General features: G+C 44.2%; 2 protein-coding genes across 3 annotated transcripts; one reads left to right on the top strand and one right to left on the bottom strand.

The window, feature by feature from the left end:
• Nucleotides 1–620: 620 nt before the first annotated feature.
• On the bottom strand, nucleotides 621–8,473 carry LOC124660151 (dynamin-related protein 3B-like). 2 transcript variants are annotated; one of them, XM_047197943.1, is made up of 20 exons: nucleotides 8,066–8,473; nucleotides 6,955–7,237; nucleotides 6,836–6,864; nucleotides 6,630–6,731; nucleotides 6,144–6,212; nucleotides 6,004–6,063; nucleotides 5,792–5,905; nucleotides 5,543–5,591; nucleotides 5,329–5,438; nucleotides 5,129–5,221; nucleotides 4,928–5,020; nucleotides 4,235–4,372; nucleotides 3,849–3,959; nucleotides 3,013–3,120; nucleotides 2,878–2,923; nucleotides 2,587–2,735; nucleotides 2,355–2,501; nucleotides 1,574–1,626; nucleotides 1,340–1,439; nucleotides 621–1,238 (listed from the first exon to the last, which is right to left on the bottom strand). In XM_047197943.1, the coding sequence occupies exons 1-20, from the start codon at nucleotides 8,456–8,458 to the stop codon at nucleotides 1,026–1,028; spliced, it is 2,460 nt and encodes an 819-aa protein (XP_047053899.1). In that variant the 5' UTR covers nucleotides 8,459–8,473; the 3' UTR covers nucleotides 621–1,025. The 2 variants fall into 2 exon arrangements, with proteins under 2 accessions (XP_047053899.1, XP_047053900.1); XM_047197944.1 differs by having other exon boundaries at nucleotides 2,878–2,920.
• A 4,378-nt stretch (nucleotides 8,474–12,851) lies between these two features.
• LOC124659628 (uncharacterized protein At1g28695-like) lies at nucleotides 12,852–14,506 on the top strand. The gene is made up of 3 exons (XM_047197462.1): nucleotides 12,852–13,111; nucleotides 13,256–13,630; nucleotides 13,910–14,506. Exons 1-3 carry the CDS (start codon nucleotides 12,872–12,874, stop codon nucleotides 14,393–14,395), a joined length of 1,101 nt encoding a protein of 366 aa, XP_047053418.1. The 5' UTR covers nucleotides 12,852–12,871; the 3' UTR covers nucleotides 14,396–14,506.
• Nucleotides 14,507–18,336: the final 3,830 nt, after the last annotated feature.

The raw sequence follows: 18,336 nt of genomic DNA, 5'->3' as shown, positions 1-18,336 counted from the left end.
ATCGTAATCAACTAGTTATTATCTCTTCCCTTTCATGTTTCAATTACAACTTTTCAATCCGTATCTAATACCGCATGTCTACAACTCCGTAGCCTCCATGGGGACGCCCTCCGTGTCACCATCATACAGCTTAGGGCTAGAGTCAATTGGGTAGACACCATATTTAGATACGGCCGATTTATCAGCCAACCGTATCATATCTATGTACGATTTCTCAATCGGTATGTTCTAGCCTTTTGTTTTCCTCCCATATCTCAAAACAATGCAGATATCTATCCTACACTAGTGTTCTTCAGATGGAGGAAGATTGAAGTGCAATGGTGATGCCTGCAACTGGTATTATTTGTAGGTGTTGTTGGCCTGTTGGGGCTTGCAAGCACCCTTTGCACGTTAGCCATCAAACACGGTATTGTGAGCGAGTGATACATTCAAATAGTGTGAATGATCTTAGCCCCTATGACTAACAAAGAGAAAAGTAAATTTTTCAAGAGGGTTTCCTTTAGGTATTATGGAAAACGAAATTGAACAAGCCGAATTGTTCCCTGCAGAAGAGTTTACTATCGAATGTCAAAGGAATTAATTAATTAAAAATACGTATACTAATCATCAAAGTAATGGGGTGATGGAAACATTGAACTCCTGTAGCACAATTTCTTCACATGTCAGACTTATCACGGTAAAATAAACCGTGTTCAGAATCTTCAGATAAAGTACTCAGACACTCGGAACTAAAACTAGTAGGTCCCCATAGATTCTTACATGGGTTTCAACCAAAAAACTTACCCATCACCGGTATCATTTTAAGACGAAATGATTGGGCTGTGATATACTGTACAAGAGAAGGCAAGCGGCAAAAGCTGGCACCATGCCAATGCTTCGTTGGGCGCAACACTACAAAGAATAACAATGGCTAGAAAAAACATATATCTATTGGGCACCGGCAAACTGAATATGGATAGCGTGTTGCTACCAGCACATCTGCTGGCTCAAGTCACTAAACCGGGGGACGGTCGTGAAAGGCAATATCAAAATCCATTGCCACTTGAGCTGGGATTGAAAGGTTGTTGCTCCCCAGAGTGGCCCTTCCGATTCCTAGACTGCTTTGGGGTAGAATATGGTGAGCCTCCGTCATGGAAGGATGAAGAAAGCCCATGGACCCGTGGTAGACCGGTGGCATCAGAATCCAGGGAATAACCTCTCTCAACTGTCTCTGCTTCTAGCGGTATCTCATCCAAAGTCTGCAAAATTGTCAAAAAAACATAAGGCGCAAAATAGTTTTTGACGATCTAGTATATAACATGATTAGATGGAAAGCTTTGAGTAGTTTGTGAAAACATACTTTGTAGGCTTGCTGAAGGATCCTAAGGTTTTCACGTATCTGCTTCCTCTTTGTAGTTATTTCATCAGGTTCTCTTAGGATGTCGCCAAGGAGCTCTTCTCTGCAATGGTAAGTAAATATGAACTATAATTGTACATTCCCTTACAAAAACATAAATTGTATAGGAGTAACAGCAAATAATTTTCTTCTGTTTATGGGACATGTATCAAATATGAGTAGAAACTGCCTTCTCACCTATAAAGGGTAGTTATAAGGAAATTATGCAGCTCTCTTTTTGTGTGATTAACCTGCAAGACAAATAACTCGTTTAAGGAACAGAGCTGGCAAACAAAAATACTTAGTATATACTAGGCGTTCTGTGGCTTCCTGCCACTAGCAACAGCAGAAAACTGAATCAAGAGTTAAGGAAAGAAAGGAGGCAAGAATTTGATCAAGTCCATCCCTTTCTTTTCCAAAAAAAAGAAAAGAATGGGAGGGCAATCTGCAGTACAATGCAAAGCATTGAGCTCATTAATAAATAAAAAAATTGCTGAAAAAAAGTTCAGTAGTACTAGGAGTTCTGTGCTGCTTGCTGCAGAAAGGTGAATCAAGAGACAAGGAAAATAAAGGAGGCAAGACTTTGATCAAGTCCACCTCCTTCTGAAACAAGGAAAAAAAAAACTTTAGAGCAATCTGCACAATGCAATGCAAAACACTGAAAGCTCGTTGGTAAAGCAAATGCTAAAAATAAGAAAGTGCAAATTTAATAATACTGCAAAGCCACAATAATATAGGTGCCCAGTAGTGTTTGTGATTCTACGAATGGTGTTAAACCATGCTTGGCAGTTGGACAAAGCATTGTCGGATTTCTATATGAACTGTCCCCATCTATGTTTATATATAAATCCGACAATGCTTTGTCCTTGACTATATAGATCCGATAATCTTCATGCTCTGATAGTTGTATACTGTTTCACCATGTCGTATTTATATATGCACTCTTAAGTAGAGATACTAAGAGTTACAAGAATCATACCAGGAAATGCATAATTGCTTTTGGTACGAAGTCCTCAACATTTTTCCTGACTATATTGTAATATGACTGCAGCAGCAATTTTGTAATTGCTATTTCAAGGGCCTCCTGCTCAGAATGATTTTCTGAAGGCTTGAGGACTAGCGGCGGCTGTTTCAGAATGGTCTCCATCAATCACTTAACACGTTCAAATAAAAAAAAGGAAAATTAAAAGAACATTAGCAAGATGGCTCGCCTCTTTTAAATGTATTGAAGAGAATGAATGTTCCAGGCTGGGAGTGGCTGAAGCATAAGATTTGTTCACTGAACTATCTCTTGCTGAAGAGTGTGCACGGTCATCACTTGAGGTAAATATTGAGCCCCAAAAGGAAGTGCTTCCACTACCTGAATGATAATCAGGTAAGTAAAATGGGCCGAGGTGATATTGTACTATACTTGTTAAAAAAACACAAAGCTGACCTACTACACTCAGATACGATAGTATACGCAATCAAAGGATACAATGCACTTGCAATAGAATCATTACCTGAAGATCCCGGTCTCTCTGCCTCAGCAGCAGATCGTACACCCTGCTTTAATGACCACAACAGGAAAGGAGCATAATCTTAGAAACACTCAACCAAATATTGCTGATTAAGAAAACAAGTGACGCAAAAAAAACCTGGATCTGGTCGTTGACAACTCCATTCACACCAGCAGTTCTACCCAATAATGCACGTGATCTTTGGGTTTTCTCAGGAGCCTGTGGCTTATCGGCATCTACTCCATCCTGCAGTGTAGTATTGTTAAATACAAGGATGTAGTTTACAGAATGTGGTCTGGCTCAAAATACAAATGAAGGACGTCAATAATAAAGGCATAACTTAGTTAAACATCTTCAAACAATATTAAACATGCTATAAATGTGCCAAAAATAAATAGTGGACGTTTGGATGTCCACAATCATTATCTAGCACCACAAGTTCTAACATGTACAGCGAGAGTTGGCTTGGTATACACGCCTTCCCAAAGATATAAATGTTTGATATTAACAAATTAATGTGATGATATCCAACCATTCTACGATATTTCCAGATGCTTTTGAGAAGCGTGTCCTATATTACACTGGCTTTTGGTTTATGCATTGATTTTGTCTGGTTATGGTTTGGAGCATAACAACAGGGTTATTATGAATTGCATTGAGAAACTTTCAAGAAAAAATCAACATCCAAGTAACTGTAGCTAGTAGGACACAGAAGTTCTCCATTGGATATAAATTAAGTTTTCATCTAATTCAGAGTTCTGACAGTGCATGTCAGTGACAAAAACAAACAGACACAGTGGATATTTATCAGATAAAGAGCTCATTTGTGAGGCACCGCAATCAATGTTGTTGTTGAGCAGTGATTCTTTTTCAGTATATACTTGTATTCTAGTTGGTAGCGATTCTACAGTTAAGTTGCCCAGAGAGTCAAAACAGAAGAAATTACTCTATAATGTTTGATAAAATATACATACTCTTCTAACCACCGTTGCAGGCAATCTAGCCGTTCTGACTTGTTGCTGCGCTTGCTCTACGGCCTTGCTGCCACCAATGAAACTTGGGTGAGATGTGTTTATGTAGTCGGCCTGCAAGATAATTTCATCTCGAGTAAAAAATAATGAAAAATGGACAAGACATCAGTGCAAAGAAGTTATTCAGATCACTTTTGAGTCACAATAAGTGTACAAAATAGTTAGTTTCTTATCACTATTAAGACAACAAATTGTGCAGGTGTTTTCATCACTATATGCGGAAGCTCGAATAGAATATAGGCAAGTGATGTACTCCACATGTCTTTGAACTCCGATGGGGTACTGTGAATAATCAATTAGAATCCCCATAGGGCAAGAAAAATGTTTACCTCCATCTCAATAATGTGTGCTATCATATCTTGTGCTGGCTTAAGCCCATCACGTAAAAACTTCCCAATTACTTCATCCATGCTCCTTCTGAGTATAGGAAACTGCTGCAGCTCATTGCTAAGAGAACGATGGCTCATCTAAGGCAAAACACAAGTTACCAGGGTAAGTAAATAGAAACAGTAAATCAGCAAGTTAAATGTTACTCCCTCCGTTCCATTCTATAGTGCTTATAGTTTTTTGGCACGGAAATTAGCGCAAGAGTATTTTTTACACAAGACCCCCTGGCTGAACAATTTGAGATCGGACTAAAATTAGGAAAATCAATAACTTCCTAACATACCATAACAAATCCCACAAATCTGTCTGGTTTACTCTCCATATATGTGCAGCCAGGTTTAATTAAGGAAAGAAAAACATTGCTTCCTAAATCTAAGCAATCCTTGGGGCCATGCATTAGGAATTTAAATTAATTGTTTCCTATTTTGTATGGATTTTTTTTCATGCATGCCATGTGGGAGTTGACCGGTGGAGGGGGTAATTGAAAAAAGCCAAGCTACAGCCTTATATTGTGAAACAAATGCCAAAAATCTATAGGCACTATAGAAAGGAACGGAGGGAGTATTTAACACTATGAAACCGCCAATAAATGCTTAAATTTCTGTTTCCAAGATTTTAAAACTGGACTGACATACCTTGACTAGTTCCTCATATATAAATTCTGCACACTGAAGACTTGGATCAAGCAATCTGCTGATTTGTCTACGTACAAGCACTTCAAATGGCACCTGACAAATTGTTAGCACAAGGAAAAGTTTTCAGCCAACTGACCAATACGCAAGCATCTACAAATTAACACAGTTGTTCTAACACAAAAGGGCACAAGTGCAATATACCTCAGGTACAAACAAAGCACTCCTAGGACCAGTTGCATTTTGTATAGCCATGCGGATGTCTTCATCGGTGACATCCTCGCAAGGGTCAACACCCTACAAAAGGCAGACCTTAGTCCTCCTGATAACATGAATCTGATAAATGATACCATGCAGCGTACTGAAAGATCCAGTAAGCCAGTATATGCAACAAACTTACAAACCTCTAAGCTTTTGACAAAGATGGATTGGAAAATATAGTGAATTCTTGCTCCACCAGAAAGCTCGATTGTTGAGATATCTTCATTTTTTCCTTCTACCATCGAGGAGAAAGCTATAGCACACACATACGTTTACATTTAGGAATAATGACACAAAGCATAAATATGTAGGAGTGAATCAGAGGAACCAGGAAAGTGGTCATGGTTCAGTTATTACCATCACAGTATTTAGCTAGAATGTTCAAAAGCTTAGCACCTTGCCCAGCCTGAAATCACAATACATAGGGATTAGTCATCAATGCAAAGACCAAAAGAACAAAATAAGAAAGATTAAGCAACCCGATTTTACTAGCTGCTAAACAAACCAGGTCAGACGATAGAATATGATTTGTTACAAATGACTTCGCAACAACAAAAAATGTATGTTTCTTATCAGTTCGGCCAAATAATATTAATTCAAACCAACCTTGGACTCGACTGGATCACCATAAAAGGCATGCTCCTTAGCAATAGCTGTCAATTGGGAACTTATGCGTGACTTCAGTCCCGGCAGAATAGTTTTTATATGTTGGACCAAGATCTGAAACCACATAGATTCGTTTTCTAGTTTAAATCACAACATACATCTGGAAGTCATGTAACATTGGGCCATAACAGATATATTTTTTACCAAAATACCTGGTTTAGCTTCTTTGCTAACTGTGGTATCCCACAGTACTGAGCAAGACCATTGTATGCCTGAAAGGAATGACATTTCAGGACGACGAACTATTTAAGAACACAAAAATGAAGAAAGCGTGAACTTCACTGCAGCATACCGGTTGATTACGGAAGAATTTTTCTTCTCGTGCCAGGGCATCCTTGATACTGAGATCAGAGATGATATCCTACATTATTTAACACAACAAAAGTTAGACAGCTAAAACAAAACCTTTCATAAGACTCAAGACAGTGCTGTGCAATAACAGAATACACCCAAGACATTACAACGATTACGACTTAGCAGTGCAGCATTCTGAATGATTTTTGTTTACGAACTAAGTGCTAAGTTCATCTATTTTTACATCAGATATTAACTTATCTATAATTGTAATGGTTGTTGAACGCTATTTCTCAACAAGCAACAGTCAGCAATGCGACGAAAATATGTCATTTGGAAGTCTTTGTTATTATACAGAATGAACACAGTGACAACAAAGTTGAGCCACTACCTCACTATCAAACTGCAAATAGGAGGATGTCATGAGAAAGTTATAAATACATCTGCACCCTTAAACTAAGTAAAATATTGCAGAAAAAAGTACCTGTTGGCAGCGGTTTACGACACCAACATAACCAAGTCGTAATGGGATGACATTTCCCAGCAAAAAATTACGGGCATCTGTGCCCCTGTCCATTATGTCCAACTGGAGGAAAACAGAAGATCATTAAATATCAGAAGTAGTGTGACATTTAAAGGGCATTTGCTTTCCGAACAAATACAGTCAAATTTTATGGTTCAGGAGCAAACCTTTGTGATAACACCAATTGTTCGAGAACCTACAAGAACAGGAATCAGCCTAGTAAGATACTACATCTTAAAAGAAATGGTCTACTCAACTAAGCACGGACTTTGCAGGGCATACATACCATCAGGGTCTGCCTGACGAGCCATTTGAAGAGCATCAGAATTAGCTAAATCTGCATTTGCTGGTGAAACAGCCAAGATGATACATGTCTTGTGCTTGATATATGACAATATCATAGTCCTTATTCTGGCCTCAATATCAGTTGGTTGGTCGCCAACTGGCACCTTAGTAATTCCAGGCAAATCGACCAAAGTGATGTTAAGAACATTTGGCGAATGGATCTTCAAACGTATCTGCCTATCTGACACGCCCTTGTTACCACCAGCCTCCCTGTCAGTTTCAGCCTGCATTATTTGTGAAGCTTGTCATTGACAAGTACAAGATATTCTAGTTAAACCAAGCTGGTGCACTACACTACCCAGATTGTAATGGTCGCTAAACTCTCAGCAATTCTTTCAGTAACATAAGCGCAATTACACAGTATCAGCAGGAGTACATAAACAGAAGTCCATAGAAACGAGGATACCAAATTTTAATTCATCACTGAAACCTCCAACACTTTTAAACGAAGACTTAAAGAAATTACACGGGATCAGCAGTTGGGTCAACCTCTGAACCTCGCTAAATATAGACAGCAATATAAAAAACTGCAAACAGTCCCACCATTCGATAATACCGTCAGAAGAGAATGTTCAAACAAGCAATATAGCATACCGCAATGTAGCAAAATATAAAGCGCGCCAAATAAATCAAAGAGAGGGCTAACTACAGCCTTTCAGAACAACACTATAGGACGGTTACTGAAATCGCCCCAGGAAGCAGCATGGACAAAGCATCGGCGCCACTAAATCAGAATATGGTGCCAACTAACACAGAATTACAAGCACCACCTCTCAATCAAAAATATATGTTTAGAGAGCAGTAGCAGCTGCTGCTGTGATATAGCCTACCTATATATATGCTGGTAAAAACCCACCAGCAGCAGCAGCAAGTATATGACTGTCCAAACAAGCACCAAAACCGCAACTAAACAATCATCTGCAACCCTTGTAGAGGGTGTCATTGCAATACTATAGCTACCAAAGCATACTACCCGCATAGCCCAAACCAATCCCTGTTCCAGAGCCGAATCGCTTACGGAGATGAGGAGGTTAGGAGGAGGGGGCGTGGACCTGGATCTCGCGCCGGATTTCGCGGAAGTCGGAGTAGCGTCGGCCGGGCTGGTGCAGGAACTCGCCCCACTCGTTGTCGTCGACGCCCGAGGGGCGCAGCGGCTGGTGCACGAGCTGGAGCACGAGCGGGCGGCGCGTGCAGATGTCGGAGCCGCGCGGGAGGAAGTCGCGGCCGACGAGCGCCTCGAGGACGCTCGACTTGCCGCTGCTCTGGCTGCCGACGACCGCGACCTGCGGCAGGTCGATGGTGGAGTTGCTCCCCAGCTGCGCGAAGATGTCCTGCAGCTTGTTGACGATCGGGATCACCGACGAGCCCACCGCGGCGGCGGCCGCGGCGGCCGCCGCCGCCGGCGACGCCGCGCCGGAGGAGGAGGAGTAGAGGTCGTCGGCCATGGGCGCGGCGGGGGAGGTCCTCCGCCGCTGAGTCGCCTAGGGTTTTGGGGGAGCAGGAGGAATCAATCCCTAGATCGAGGGCGAGAGCTCGGCGTCTGATTTTTTCTGGGGCTGCGGATTTGAATCGGGAGGTGTGGAGGGGGGTATGACCGTATTGTATTGGAACGCTGGAGTCTGGAGAGGGAAGGAGATGCGGGGGAATTTGACCTTTATAACCCTCGGTTTCTTCTTGGCTTAGGGAGCAAGAAGAACGTGCACTTTTTTTCGGGCATCATCAGATAATAATCCGAGGTGTTTTTACCGTTTATTACTGCCTCGGCGGCAGTCTCAAACTTTTACTTGTGGAATACGATACTAACTAGCGGTGCTGGTTCAGATGAAGTCAGTGAACGCAGTATCCGGGAGGAGTTTTAATCGCCAGCAGGTGGATAATTTTAGGAATTTTATCTGAAAACAGATGGATAATTTCATTAAGTGAAGTTGCAAGAACGTTAGGTTTAAATAGAAAAATTCTTTAATACTCCGTACATGTGAAAAGGCCAGTTGGTCTATTCAACAGTACAAAGAGATTTTAAAAGTAATAAAATTGCAAACATGTCGATGGACCACCTAGCAACGGCTACAAAGCACTGAAACGAGCCAAAAGTACACTGTCATTATCGCCCCTTCATAACCAGAGCCAGACAAAGCTTATCGTAGTACAACCTGTTATAGCAAATAAACGGAAAGTCATTGTGTTAAGGCTTCAGAAGACTAGAGCACCACGGCAGCAACCATTGCCAATGATGAGAAACATGGATCGGAAGAGCCAGACCTGAGACAATAACAACGACCACGAAAAACGACTAGATCCCGAAAGATCTGCCAGACACACAACCCATCAACGCTAAGAACACCATTGGAGCGAGGATAGGGCGGAAATGACCTTCTTCTAACTTTAGGATGTTGCCCCAACCTCACCACCCCAAAGGCACTTGAACTACAAAAACAAGGACATAAACCCTCCCGTCGGCGAGGGGTCGTGGTATGCCGCACTTACAACGCCCCCAAAGGCCGTCGAAGGTGAGACAGACTGGTGGCGTCTGCAACGAGAGGAGCAGAAAACCTAGATCACCTAGTGCGCCGCCTCTCTCCCTTCTATAGGGTAGCAACAGTTCTACCTTTTTGCATACATGCAAAGAGTGGCGGAGCTACAGTAGAATCTTTGGGGTGGGCTAGGCTGCACTAAAGCACTTATTCTTCAAGAGATGAGAGTCTTTTTGGCGGGCCCATCAAAGACAACAACGTATGTAAATCTTGAGCGGGTCACGGCTCAGGTCGGCCCCAATGTATCATTGACATGCAAATTTGGTAGTAGGGTAATCGTGAAAACTGAAAAAAGTTACCAAACTGTAAGGAAGCCGTAAGTAAAAAATATCAACTCATTACCATACGTAGTACTTCCTCTCCGATCTATAATGTGTGTCATGATTTAGTTTAAATCTAAACTAAAACCACGAGGAACGGAGAGAGTGCTAATGTTGACTAACTGCACATTTGCATGGATCAAAGGAGGATAAAAATACAATCTCAAAAGGAAGGAGGTGAAAATATATAATATAGTGTAAGTGTTGGCTAGCTAGTTGCCAAGGGTAAAACAGAGAAGGGAGAGCGTCGTTTCTTGCGTGACCGGACTCGCCGGAGAAACCGACCGGGAACGTGACGGCGACGCCCGCGTAGGCTATCGCCACCGTCTAGGCAAAAGCGGCGACGAGATGGACGGTCCACTGGAGTCCAATGCGTTCCTCCTGCTCCTCGAGACCTGGGGCTGTACGTACGTGCGACGGTGATGGCTCTGTAGCCTGCAGCCATTTGACTGCGTACGACCCACCAGAAGGCGCCCTGCTGATGTTGTCCTCAATCTATGTGACGCCCAGCTGCACCGAGACCATTCATTTTTTTTGGTTTTATTTTCAGATTGTTTATATCGAGAGCTGATCATTGAGATTTGGGGGAACCCATCGTGGATCCTTGAAAGTTATCATGATCGATCCCCAGATCACGCACTGCCTGTCTGCGCTGGGATTTTTTTTTTTTTTTTGAGGGGGACGCTGGGATTTTCTTTGGAACAAGAACAACTTTTTTTTTTCGAGAGATCGCCCGCATTTTATTCATCTATAATAAGGTTCTTCGGAATACAAAGCCCCTCCGGGGGGTTTAGGAGCCACAAGTGGCGTCCAAAATCTAAATTAACTAAACTACGAGCAAGACGATGCGGTTCACCATTTGACCCTCTCTTCTCATGGCGGAACAAGATGCATGGGAAGATCGACGACGTCCTTTTGACCTCCGTGAGAATCATGTTGTACTCACCGGAGTATGGCCTCGTCAAATTGTTAATGACGTCAAGGCAGTCAGAGGATACACATATACGTGAGATGTGCAGATCCTGTGCCAGCGCTAGAGCCTCCCGACACGCCAGGGCTTCGAGTGCAGCCGGACTAAGATCTTCCTTCACAGTTAGCGCAGATGCACCCATGAAGATCCCCGTTTCACTCCGGCAAATAGCTGCAATAGCTCCACCCTTCGCTACCTTTGTTGTCGCCGCATCCACATTGATCTTGTGGTACCCTGCCGGCGGCGGTAGCCATTTTGGCTCCACTCTCCTTGCTGTAGTCGATTTAGCAGCAACTGGCTTAGGAGTCAACTCCAGATCGCTAGGAAATCGTCTGACAAACATGGAAGTAGATAGAGGGCTCTGCTGCTCGCCATCATGTATGAGCCGTCGACGAGCATACCAAATAGCTCAGAGTGTCACTGCCATCTCCGTGAACTCCGTATGACTCAAAGTCTCCATCATGATAAATAGCCAGTTCTTTGTTGTTGGCTCCTCAGTTGATATCATATGCTGGGTGATGTCTTCATTGACCAACGCCCATACACAGCGGGCCATCATGCAATCAATCAATCAAGGAATGTCGCCATGAATCCTCCGCACCACACACGGAACAAGCCGGGGAAGTGGCCATATGACGGTGGTGTCGGATATCGCCTGTTGGAAGGGACTGATGAGCTAGTCTCCAAAGGAACAGGCGAAGCTTGGAAGGAACCGAGGTCTTCCATAGCTTGCTCCACATCCAGAACAAGAACAACTGCCTGCGAGGGAATTTGTTGGGCTTTCTGGTCGCAGTAACGGACAGGCCGTACAGTCCAGTCCATAGTTCAGCACCGCCCCAAGCCCCCAACCCTATTGATACTAGGCCCAAATAAGACGGTTTGGAGGCAACTCTTCTCTATATGCGGGCCTGGCCCTGGTAGCAGGAATTCTCCACACGCCAGTTTCTGCTATCTTCTGATTTCTGAATGTGATTTTTTTTTCATCGATATCTTCACAACGCTCTGAAATCAGGCTTAGTTGTTGTTGAAGCTTGAAAGAAACAACGCAGTTTAGAGGAGGAGGAGGTGCTCTTTTCCTTGCCAATTTGAAAGCGCAGACATCGCGATGAGCTATCCAGATTTCTGGCGTCGTGCCTAGTTTTATGTACAAGTATGTACTGTGTATGTAACCTCCACGGTGCTTTGCAATACCTACGGATAGTTTTGGGTAAACAAATGAACTATTGTAGATAGCCAAACTTCCCATGTAACCTGCTTTGGTCTTGGTCCAACACGGTCGCACGGAGCCATCACACAGTTGACAAGTGGATTGGAAAAACGAATGAACCGTCCACGTGAGATATGTATATGATTCAGGGAGTAGATGGGGAAGAAAGCAACTGCGAAATACTAAATTGCCTGTGGTTCACCATTATTGCACGCATCGAAGCTAGTTTTCTCTCTAGTATTTTTTAAGCCTAAGCAGCGCAAGAGACAGAGCTGCCTGTGTAGCAACCAAGTTTCAGTAGCGATTACTCGCTTGTGTTTATTTTGAAAAGTTGCTGCTTACACATCAACTGTGGTTCGTCTCATATTCAGAATGATTTGAGCTTGCACAAAGAATGAACTACCAGCTGAATATATACACCCTCCATCTAAAAATAGGTTTCTCAATTTAATTTATCTAGATATGGAGGGAGCACAATAAATGGTATACATCATCAGTAGGAATTTTCTAGTTTCTGATGGCATATACACATGGAGTAACAGTTTGCGGGTGCTGCTGATGAGCACAGCGCATTGGCCATCTTCCCTATAGAAACCAAGGGGGCCTCTGACTTTACACATGACAAGTGCACGTTGCCCCAGTATATGCATATACTGTAACCATGTAGAACCGGTCTCATTGGGGCAATTTCTCGGTGACACACCATGTTTGAATATATCAGCGTCCTAGCTAACACCAGATTCAGAGTTAAGTAGACACCCCAAGTTTCCCTCCACGGCACACCTCTTCTCATTCCGACTCTATATTCTCCATCTGTTCTGCCGACGATCATGATGGGGATCCAGCCGAACCTGCTCAACCAGCTGGTGTCGTTCCTCCTCGGGGCGTCCGTCGCCGGGGTGCTGATCTTCTTCTTGTCGTCCGAAGGGGTCGTTTCGCGGCCATCGACGGCCGTTATATCCAGCTGGTCGAACGGAACCATGGGGTTCCCAGATTCTCCAGCACAGGACGCTAACCAGACAAGCAGGCTTGAGGTTGCCTCCCCTCAGGAGGCCAACCACACTTCCAAGGTTTCAGAAATTCTGATCACAAAGTTGTATACTTATTTGCTCAGTCAGTTGTCTGTAGCTGTAACTCTGTATCTTCGTTGCCTCAGCGAGTTGTCAAGTAGCTCGAGTCTAGTTCTTGCGATTGATGTCTGAATTTTTGTCCAGAATGCGGCGGAGCAGGAGCTGGAGCGGCTGCTGCGGGCGGTGGCGAACGAGGACCGGACGGTGATCATGACGTCGGTGAACGAGGCGTGGGCGGCCGAGGGCTCGTTGCTGGACCTGTTCCTGGAGAGCTTCAAGAACGGGGAGAAGATCTCGCACTTCGTGGAGCACCTACTCATCGTGGCTCTCGACGCCGGGGCGTTCGAGCGGTGTCGGGCCGTGCACCCGCACTGCTACCTCCTGCCGCCGCTAGCAGGCAACAGCAGCGACCTCTCCGAGGAGAAGGTGTTCATGAGCAAGGACTACATCGACCTGGTGTGGAGCAAGGTCAGGCTCCAGCAGAGGATCCTCGAGCTCGGCTACAACTTCCTCTTCACGGTATGTTCGTCGTCGTAGCAGTTGAAACAGTTGCATTGACATTTGACAGTGACAAATCAAAATGAACCAAGAAGAGAAGTTGAGAAACGGTCCGATGTGAGCATATTTTTGCACAAACATCCCTCTCACAGTTGGCAACCAAGATTTGAGGTTTATTAGCCTGGTCATGGGTCATGACACTCAACAGGTTTGGTGGGTTTTAGGAAGCCGCTGTGGAAGTCTCTAAAAAAAATCTCAAAGATATATGTTTTCCTTCTGACATTTCGCGTCCTAATGTAGGATGTGGACATCATGTGGTTCCGCAACCCGTTTGAGCGGATGTCCGTGGCAGCGCACATGGTGACCTCGTCGGACTTCTACTTCGGCGACCCGTACAGCCCCATAAACGCCCCGAACACGGGGTTCCTGTACGTGAAGTCAAGCAATCGCACGGTGGGCATCTTTGAGGCATGGCGGGGAGCTCGGGCGTCCTTCCCGGGGAAGCATGAGCAGCAGGTGCTGAACGAGATCAAGTTCGACCTCATCGAGAAGCGCGGGCTGCGGCTGCAGTTCCTCGACACCGTCCACAACGCCGGGTTCTGCAACAACACCCGGGACTTCAACACCCTCTACACCATGCACGCCAACTGTTGCGTCGGCCTCGGCGCCAAGCTCCATGACCTCGGGAACCTGATGAAGGAGTGGCGTGCGTACAGGGGGATGGACGACGAGCAGCGCCGGCGAGGTCCCGTGCGGTGGAAGGTCCCTGGCATATGCATCCATTGATCGGTTGGCGATGTGCGCATGCGCGCGCACCGTCGGTTATTTCAGTCTGAGATGTGCAAATATGTCTTCAGTGGGAGTGGACATGGCGTTCCGAGAATGCAAATTCACTCTGAGTGTGTACATATATTATTACCAAAAATTCAATTCGACACCTTTCCCACGTGCATATGCTTCCTCTACACAAACAAACATATTTCACAGCCTCGAAGTTTTTTGATAAAAGGTTTTACATGTATATCTCACAAATATTTGCGCGTTCGTCAACAAACCGATATTTTTTGTGGTCTATGTAAACATGAGAAAATTTACAATCTGGAAAGGCAAAATGGCTTTGCCGGAGTTGGGTCCCCAAAACTCGTTTTTGGGCCGGCAAAAACTTTTTATTCCGACGATACCCCTAGGCCAAACCCAACCCCGCAGAAGGTGAAAATAGCATGGGCCAGTGCTATCGGTGAGAGAGACCAAAAAACGCCCAATTTCTCCCCTTTTCTGCCTAGAACGCCACCGGCATCACCCCTCGTGGCCTCCACCATTCCCACCATCGGAAAAGGCAGGGCCTCCTAGCAAACCCGCTTCCCACCCACCTCGACGCTCACTGGCAACAGATCCACCGCCCGGAGTCGTCCGCCAACAATTCTGGGCTACCTCACAGTCGTCCTACCCGCGAGGTGTTCAGCGTTTTTCCTGTGATGGATTCGGACGATCAGGAGATGGTCCCCACTCTGCTTGAGGAAGAGGCCAAGACTGCTACCGACGACGACGAGCATATGGAGATCCTGGCTCGTCTCCTAGCCATGTATGTCAAGGATTCGAAGCCGTGGCACGGTGGTTCAAAGCCGGGGTGGCGCAAGAGCAAGCCGAGGAAAAGGATAGAGGGGTATTGCATGATGTATGCCGACTAGTTCGCCGATGATCCAATGCATGGCAATGTGATATTTAGACGCCATTTCAGGATGAATCGGAAGCTGTTCATGAAGATTGTGTTGGCCGTGAGGGAGTACAACACATACTTCATTTGCAAGAAAGATTGTGTTCGCAGGATCAGTTTTCCTCGATCGAGAAATGCAAAGATGCTTTGGGGATGATAGCCTTTGGAGCTTTTGCAGATACACAAGATGTCTACATGCATATCTTTGAGTCCACTGCTTGCTTTTATCGAATTGCCAGGCAGTAGTGGCAGTGTTTTGAGAACTACACTTGCGATCACCCACTCCAGAAGACACTGCTCAGATCATGGCACATAATGCAGGAAGAGGACTCCCAATGATGCTTGGAAGCATCGATTGCATGCATTGGCACTAGAAGAACTGTCTATTTGCTTGGCAAGGAATGCACAACAGTCACAAAGGAGGTTGCAACGTGATACTTGAGGCAGTGGCAGATCCGGAGCTGTGGATTTGGCATTTTTTCTTTAGTATGGATTGATCTCACGATGACATCAACGTCTTGCAGTGCTCCAATGTATTTTCCAAGCTTGTTGAAGGTCAGTCTCCTCTTGTCAACTATGTGATCAGTGGTCACGGGTATACCAAGGGATACTACCTGGCGGATGGGATCTTTCCAAGATGGGCAACATTTGTGAAGACAATCTCAGGCTCTACCCCATGAAAAAGAGCTTGGTTTCCTTAGCGCTAGGAGGCTTGTAGAAAGGATGTGGAGCGGATATTTGGTGTCCTCCAAGATGGATTTGCTATTGTCTAGTTTCGAGCTTTTACATGGTCGAAAGATCAGATGATGGATTTGATGACTGCGTGCGTGATCTTGCAACATAATCATGGAGAGTGAGCGGGACCCAGAACCATGGCACCGATAGGGTCCTCTTGCGGTAGTTGGTGGTCTGGTGCCGCCCGTGTTAGGTGCCTTCGTCGCCATGTGTCAGGAAATCCGAGACACATCTACTCATCACCAGCCGCATCTATGGATGTTGAAAGGAGGGGCCTAGTTTTTCCTGTTTATTATGTAAATTTATGGTTTATATTATGCAAAACTATGATTTGGATTTCATTTATGTGACTCAGTTGTTTGGCGAAAACCTATTTATTCAGATTTGTTGGCCGTATCACCGCTTCGGGAGGCCATTTGGAGGCGGCGGCTGGGAAAACGTCCCCCCATAGAATTCACAACGCCGCTCCCACATTTGGCCAGCAAAACGGCTTTGGTGGAGGTTAATTAGGGGGAGGGGGTGAGCGGATATGCTCTAATTTTTCATTTTAGTGGACGTAGACGAAAAGATAAATGACTCGCTAGTATACTGTAACCAGTATGTGTGTGGTAGTTCATTTAGGTAGACTGAAACTTGTTGCTCAAGGTCTCACTTGTCTTTTTTATCATCTTGTTCATTGGTTCATGGTGGTATAACCACCCTCGGCAGTGGCAGCATGCATGGTGGTATTTCCGTGGTGGTAAGAACCCTCGTTATGCATGACTTCGTGGACGACGACATCGTGAGAGCCGGACTTACAAAAAAAAGAATCTTGGACGGGGCAAGCTAAAGCAGAGCACACAAAACTCTAATTCTAAACCATGTTTTTCTGGTTTACATTTTGCATAATTTCCTTTTCTTTGAAAATCAGATCAATTCTTCTCTTATTGGCCTTGCCCATGGTACCTAAATTGAAATTTGTAAACAACAATGAACTTAACTATTCATGGTACCAAATTGCTAACACAGTCTAACAGCCTTCATCGTATTTACAAGATTGCTTTGTATGTTTCCAAAGGTACGCGGGTCCTCTTCATGTTTTTAAGCAACACAGTGTGTCAATGTGACTCCCGAAATCATAGAGCTCTCTTAGAAATTAGAAAATGCCATTTTAAAGTTTTCTAAAATCAAAAACTATTTTTTTTGGAGACGTAAGGACGTTCCTACATGCCCGTAAAGTTTTGTTCAAAATATTGCATATTCTAAGCTACGCAAAGAAGAGACAAAATTAGAGTTCCAAAAAGGAATTTAATTTTGATTTTGGTCCCTAGATTTGTCTTCTTTATGTAGAATCACATATGAGCATATGTATCCCTTGCCGGTGTGAAGGTTTCGACAAGATCATGATAGTCTCGGACTGCCTTTTGCTGGTCCAATGGTGGCAGCCACCGGAATTGGATCGGAGCATCGTGAGCATGGTAATCCAGACTAGATTTTCTTCGCTTTCGATCATTTATGTTCATCGTCATTGTAATGAATCGGCTCACATTCTTGCTCGCTCGGCTGAGCAGTTTATTTCTTCTGTTTTGAGAACCTTTATGCCCGAGTGTATCCGGAAACTCTTTGTAATGATTTGTTGTGATTATCAATAAAGTGGCCGATTTCTCTGAAAAAATTGCACGCGCAGGGTAGACATATGTAAGGAGTACCTAGTTTTTTTTGCTGTTAAAGTACCTCTGTATATTTCCTGAAATTTTTTAATTTTGAAAGTAAGATTTCCACTTTTTAAAAATAATAAAGGGTTTTTCAAGGCTTCTTCCACATTTTCTAGAACCCAGTCTCAGCGAAGAGCCGGACAGCGGATAACTCCTAAAATGCGTTTATGCTGCCAAATTTTATTTAAGCGCCAAAAAACCAAACAGAAGCGCTTGTTTCTGATTGGTCGACGGGGTAATGCCACGGATTGTCACCTCCCGAGCACACATCTGAGCCACCCATCGACCTGGATCGATCCCATTCCGTGAACCTCACCGCCCCAACTCAAGCTTATAAATTCGCCCCCTACCCTTGCTTGCAATTCCACACCGAGCTTTGCTTGTTCAAAATTCAAATCGAAGCACCGGTGTTTCTTCTCTAAATCTAATTTGGCATCTTGTGTTCTCAACTTGCTATAGTCAAAATAAGCACGCACCGAGCATACAGGCTAAAGTCTAGCTTGATAAAAGACATATTTTTATTGGTGATCTTGTTATCTATCATTTATAAGCCATAATAATTTTCTTTACGACAAGATTTGACC

This window comes from Lolium rigidum, chromosome 6, assembly GCF_022539505.1.
Source record: "Lolium rigidum isolate FL_2022 chromosome 6, APGP_CSIRO_Lrig_0.1, whole genome shotgun sequence".
NCBI classification, from domain to species: Eukaryota; Viridiplantae; Streptophyta; class Magnoliopsida; order Poales; family Poaceae; genus Lolium; species Lolium rigidum.
This window is presented reverse-complemented; position numbering and strand designations above follow the sequence as displayed.

What these genes read in the sequence shown, in the direction of transcription:
- LOC124660151 (XM_047197943.1), bottom strand. Translation starts at nt 8,458, where the DNA reads ATGGCCGACGACCTCTACTCCTCCTCCTCCGGCGCGGCGTCGCCGGCG. An exon ending in TTGTCAACGACCAGATCCAG is followed by an intron (nt 2,924 to 3,012) that starts GTTTTTTTTGCG and finishes TGGTCATTAAAG; the next exon opens with CAGGGTGTACGATCTGCTGC. An exon ending in AAGCAATTATGCATTTCCTG is followed by an intron (nt 1,627 to 2,354) that starts GTATGATTCTTG and finishes TTTGTCTTGCAG; the next exon opens with GTTAATCACACAAAAAGAGA.
- LOC124659628 (XM_047197462.1), top strand. Translation starts at nt 12,872, where the DNA reads ATGATGGGGATCCAGCCGAACCTGCTCAACCAGCTGGTGTCGTTCCTC. An exon ending in AGGCCAACCACACTTCCAAG is followed by an intron (nt 13,112 to 13,255) that starts GTTTCAGAAATT and finishes ATTTTTGTCCAG; the next exon opens with AATGCGGCGGAGCAGGAGCT. An exon ending in GCTACAACTTCCTCTTCACG is followed by an intron (nt 13,631 to 13,909) that starts GTATGTTCGTCG and finishes GTCCTAATGTAG; the next exon opens with GATGTGGACATCATGTGGTT.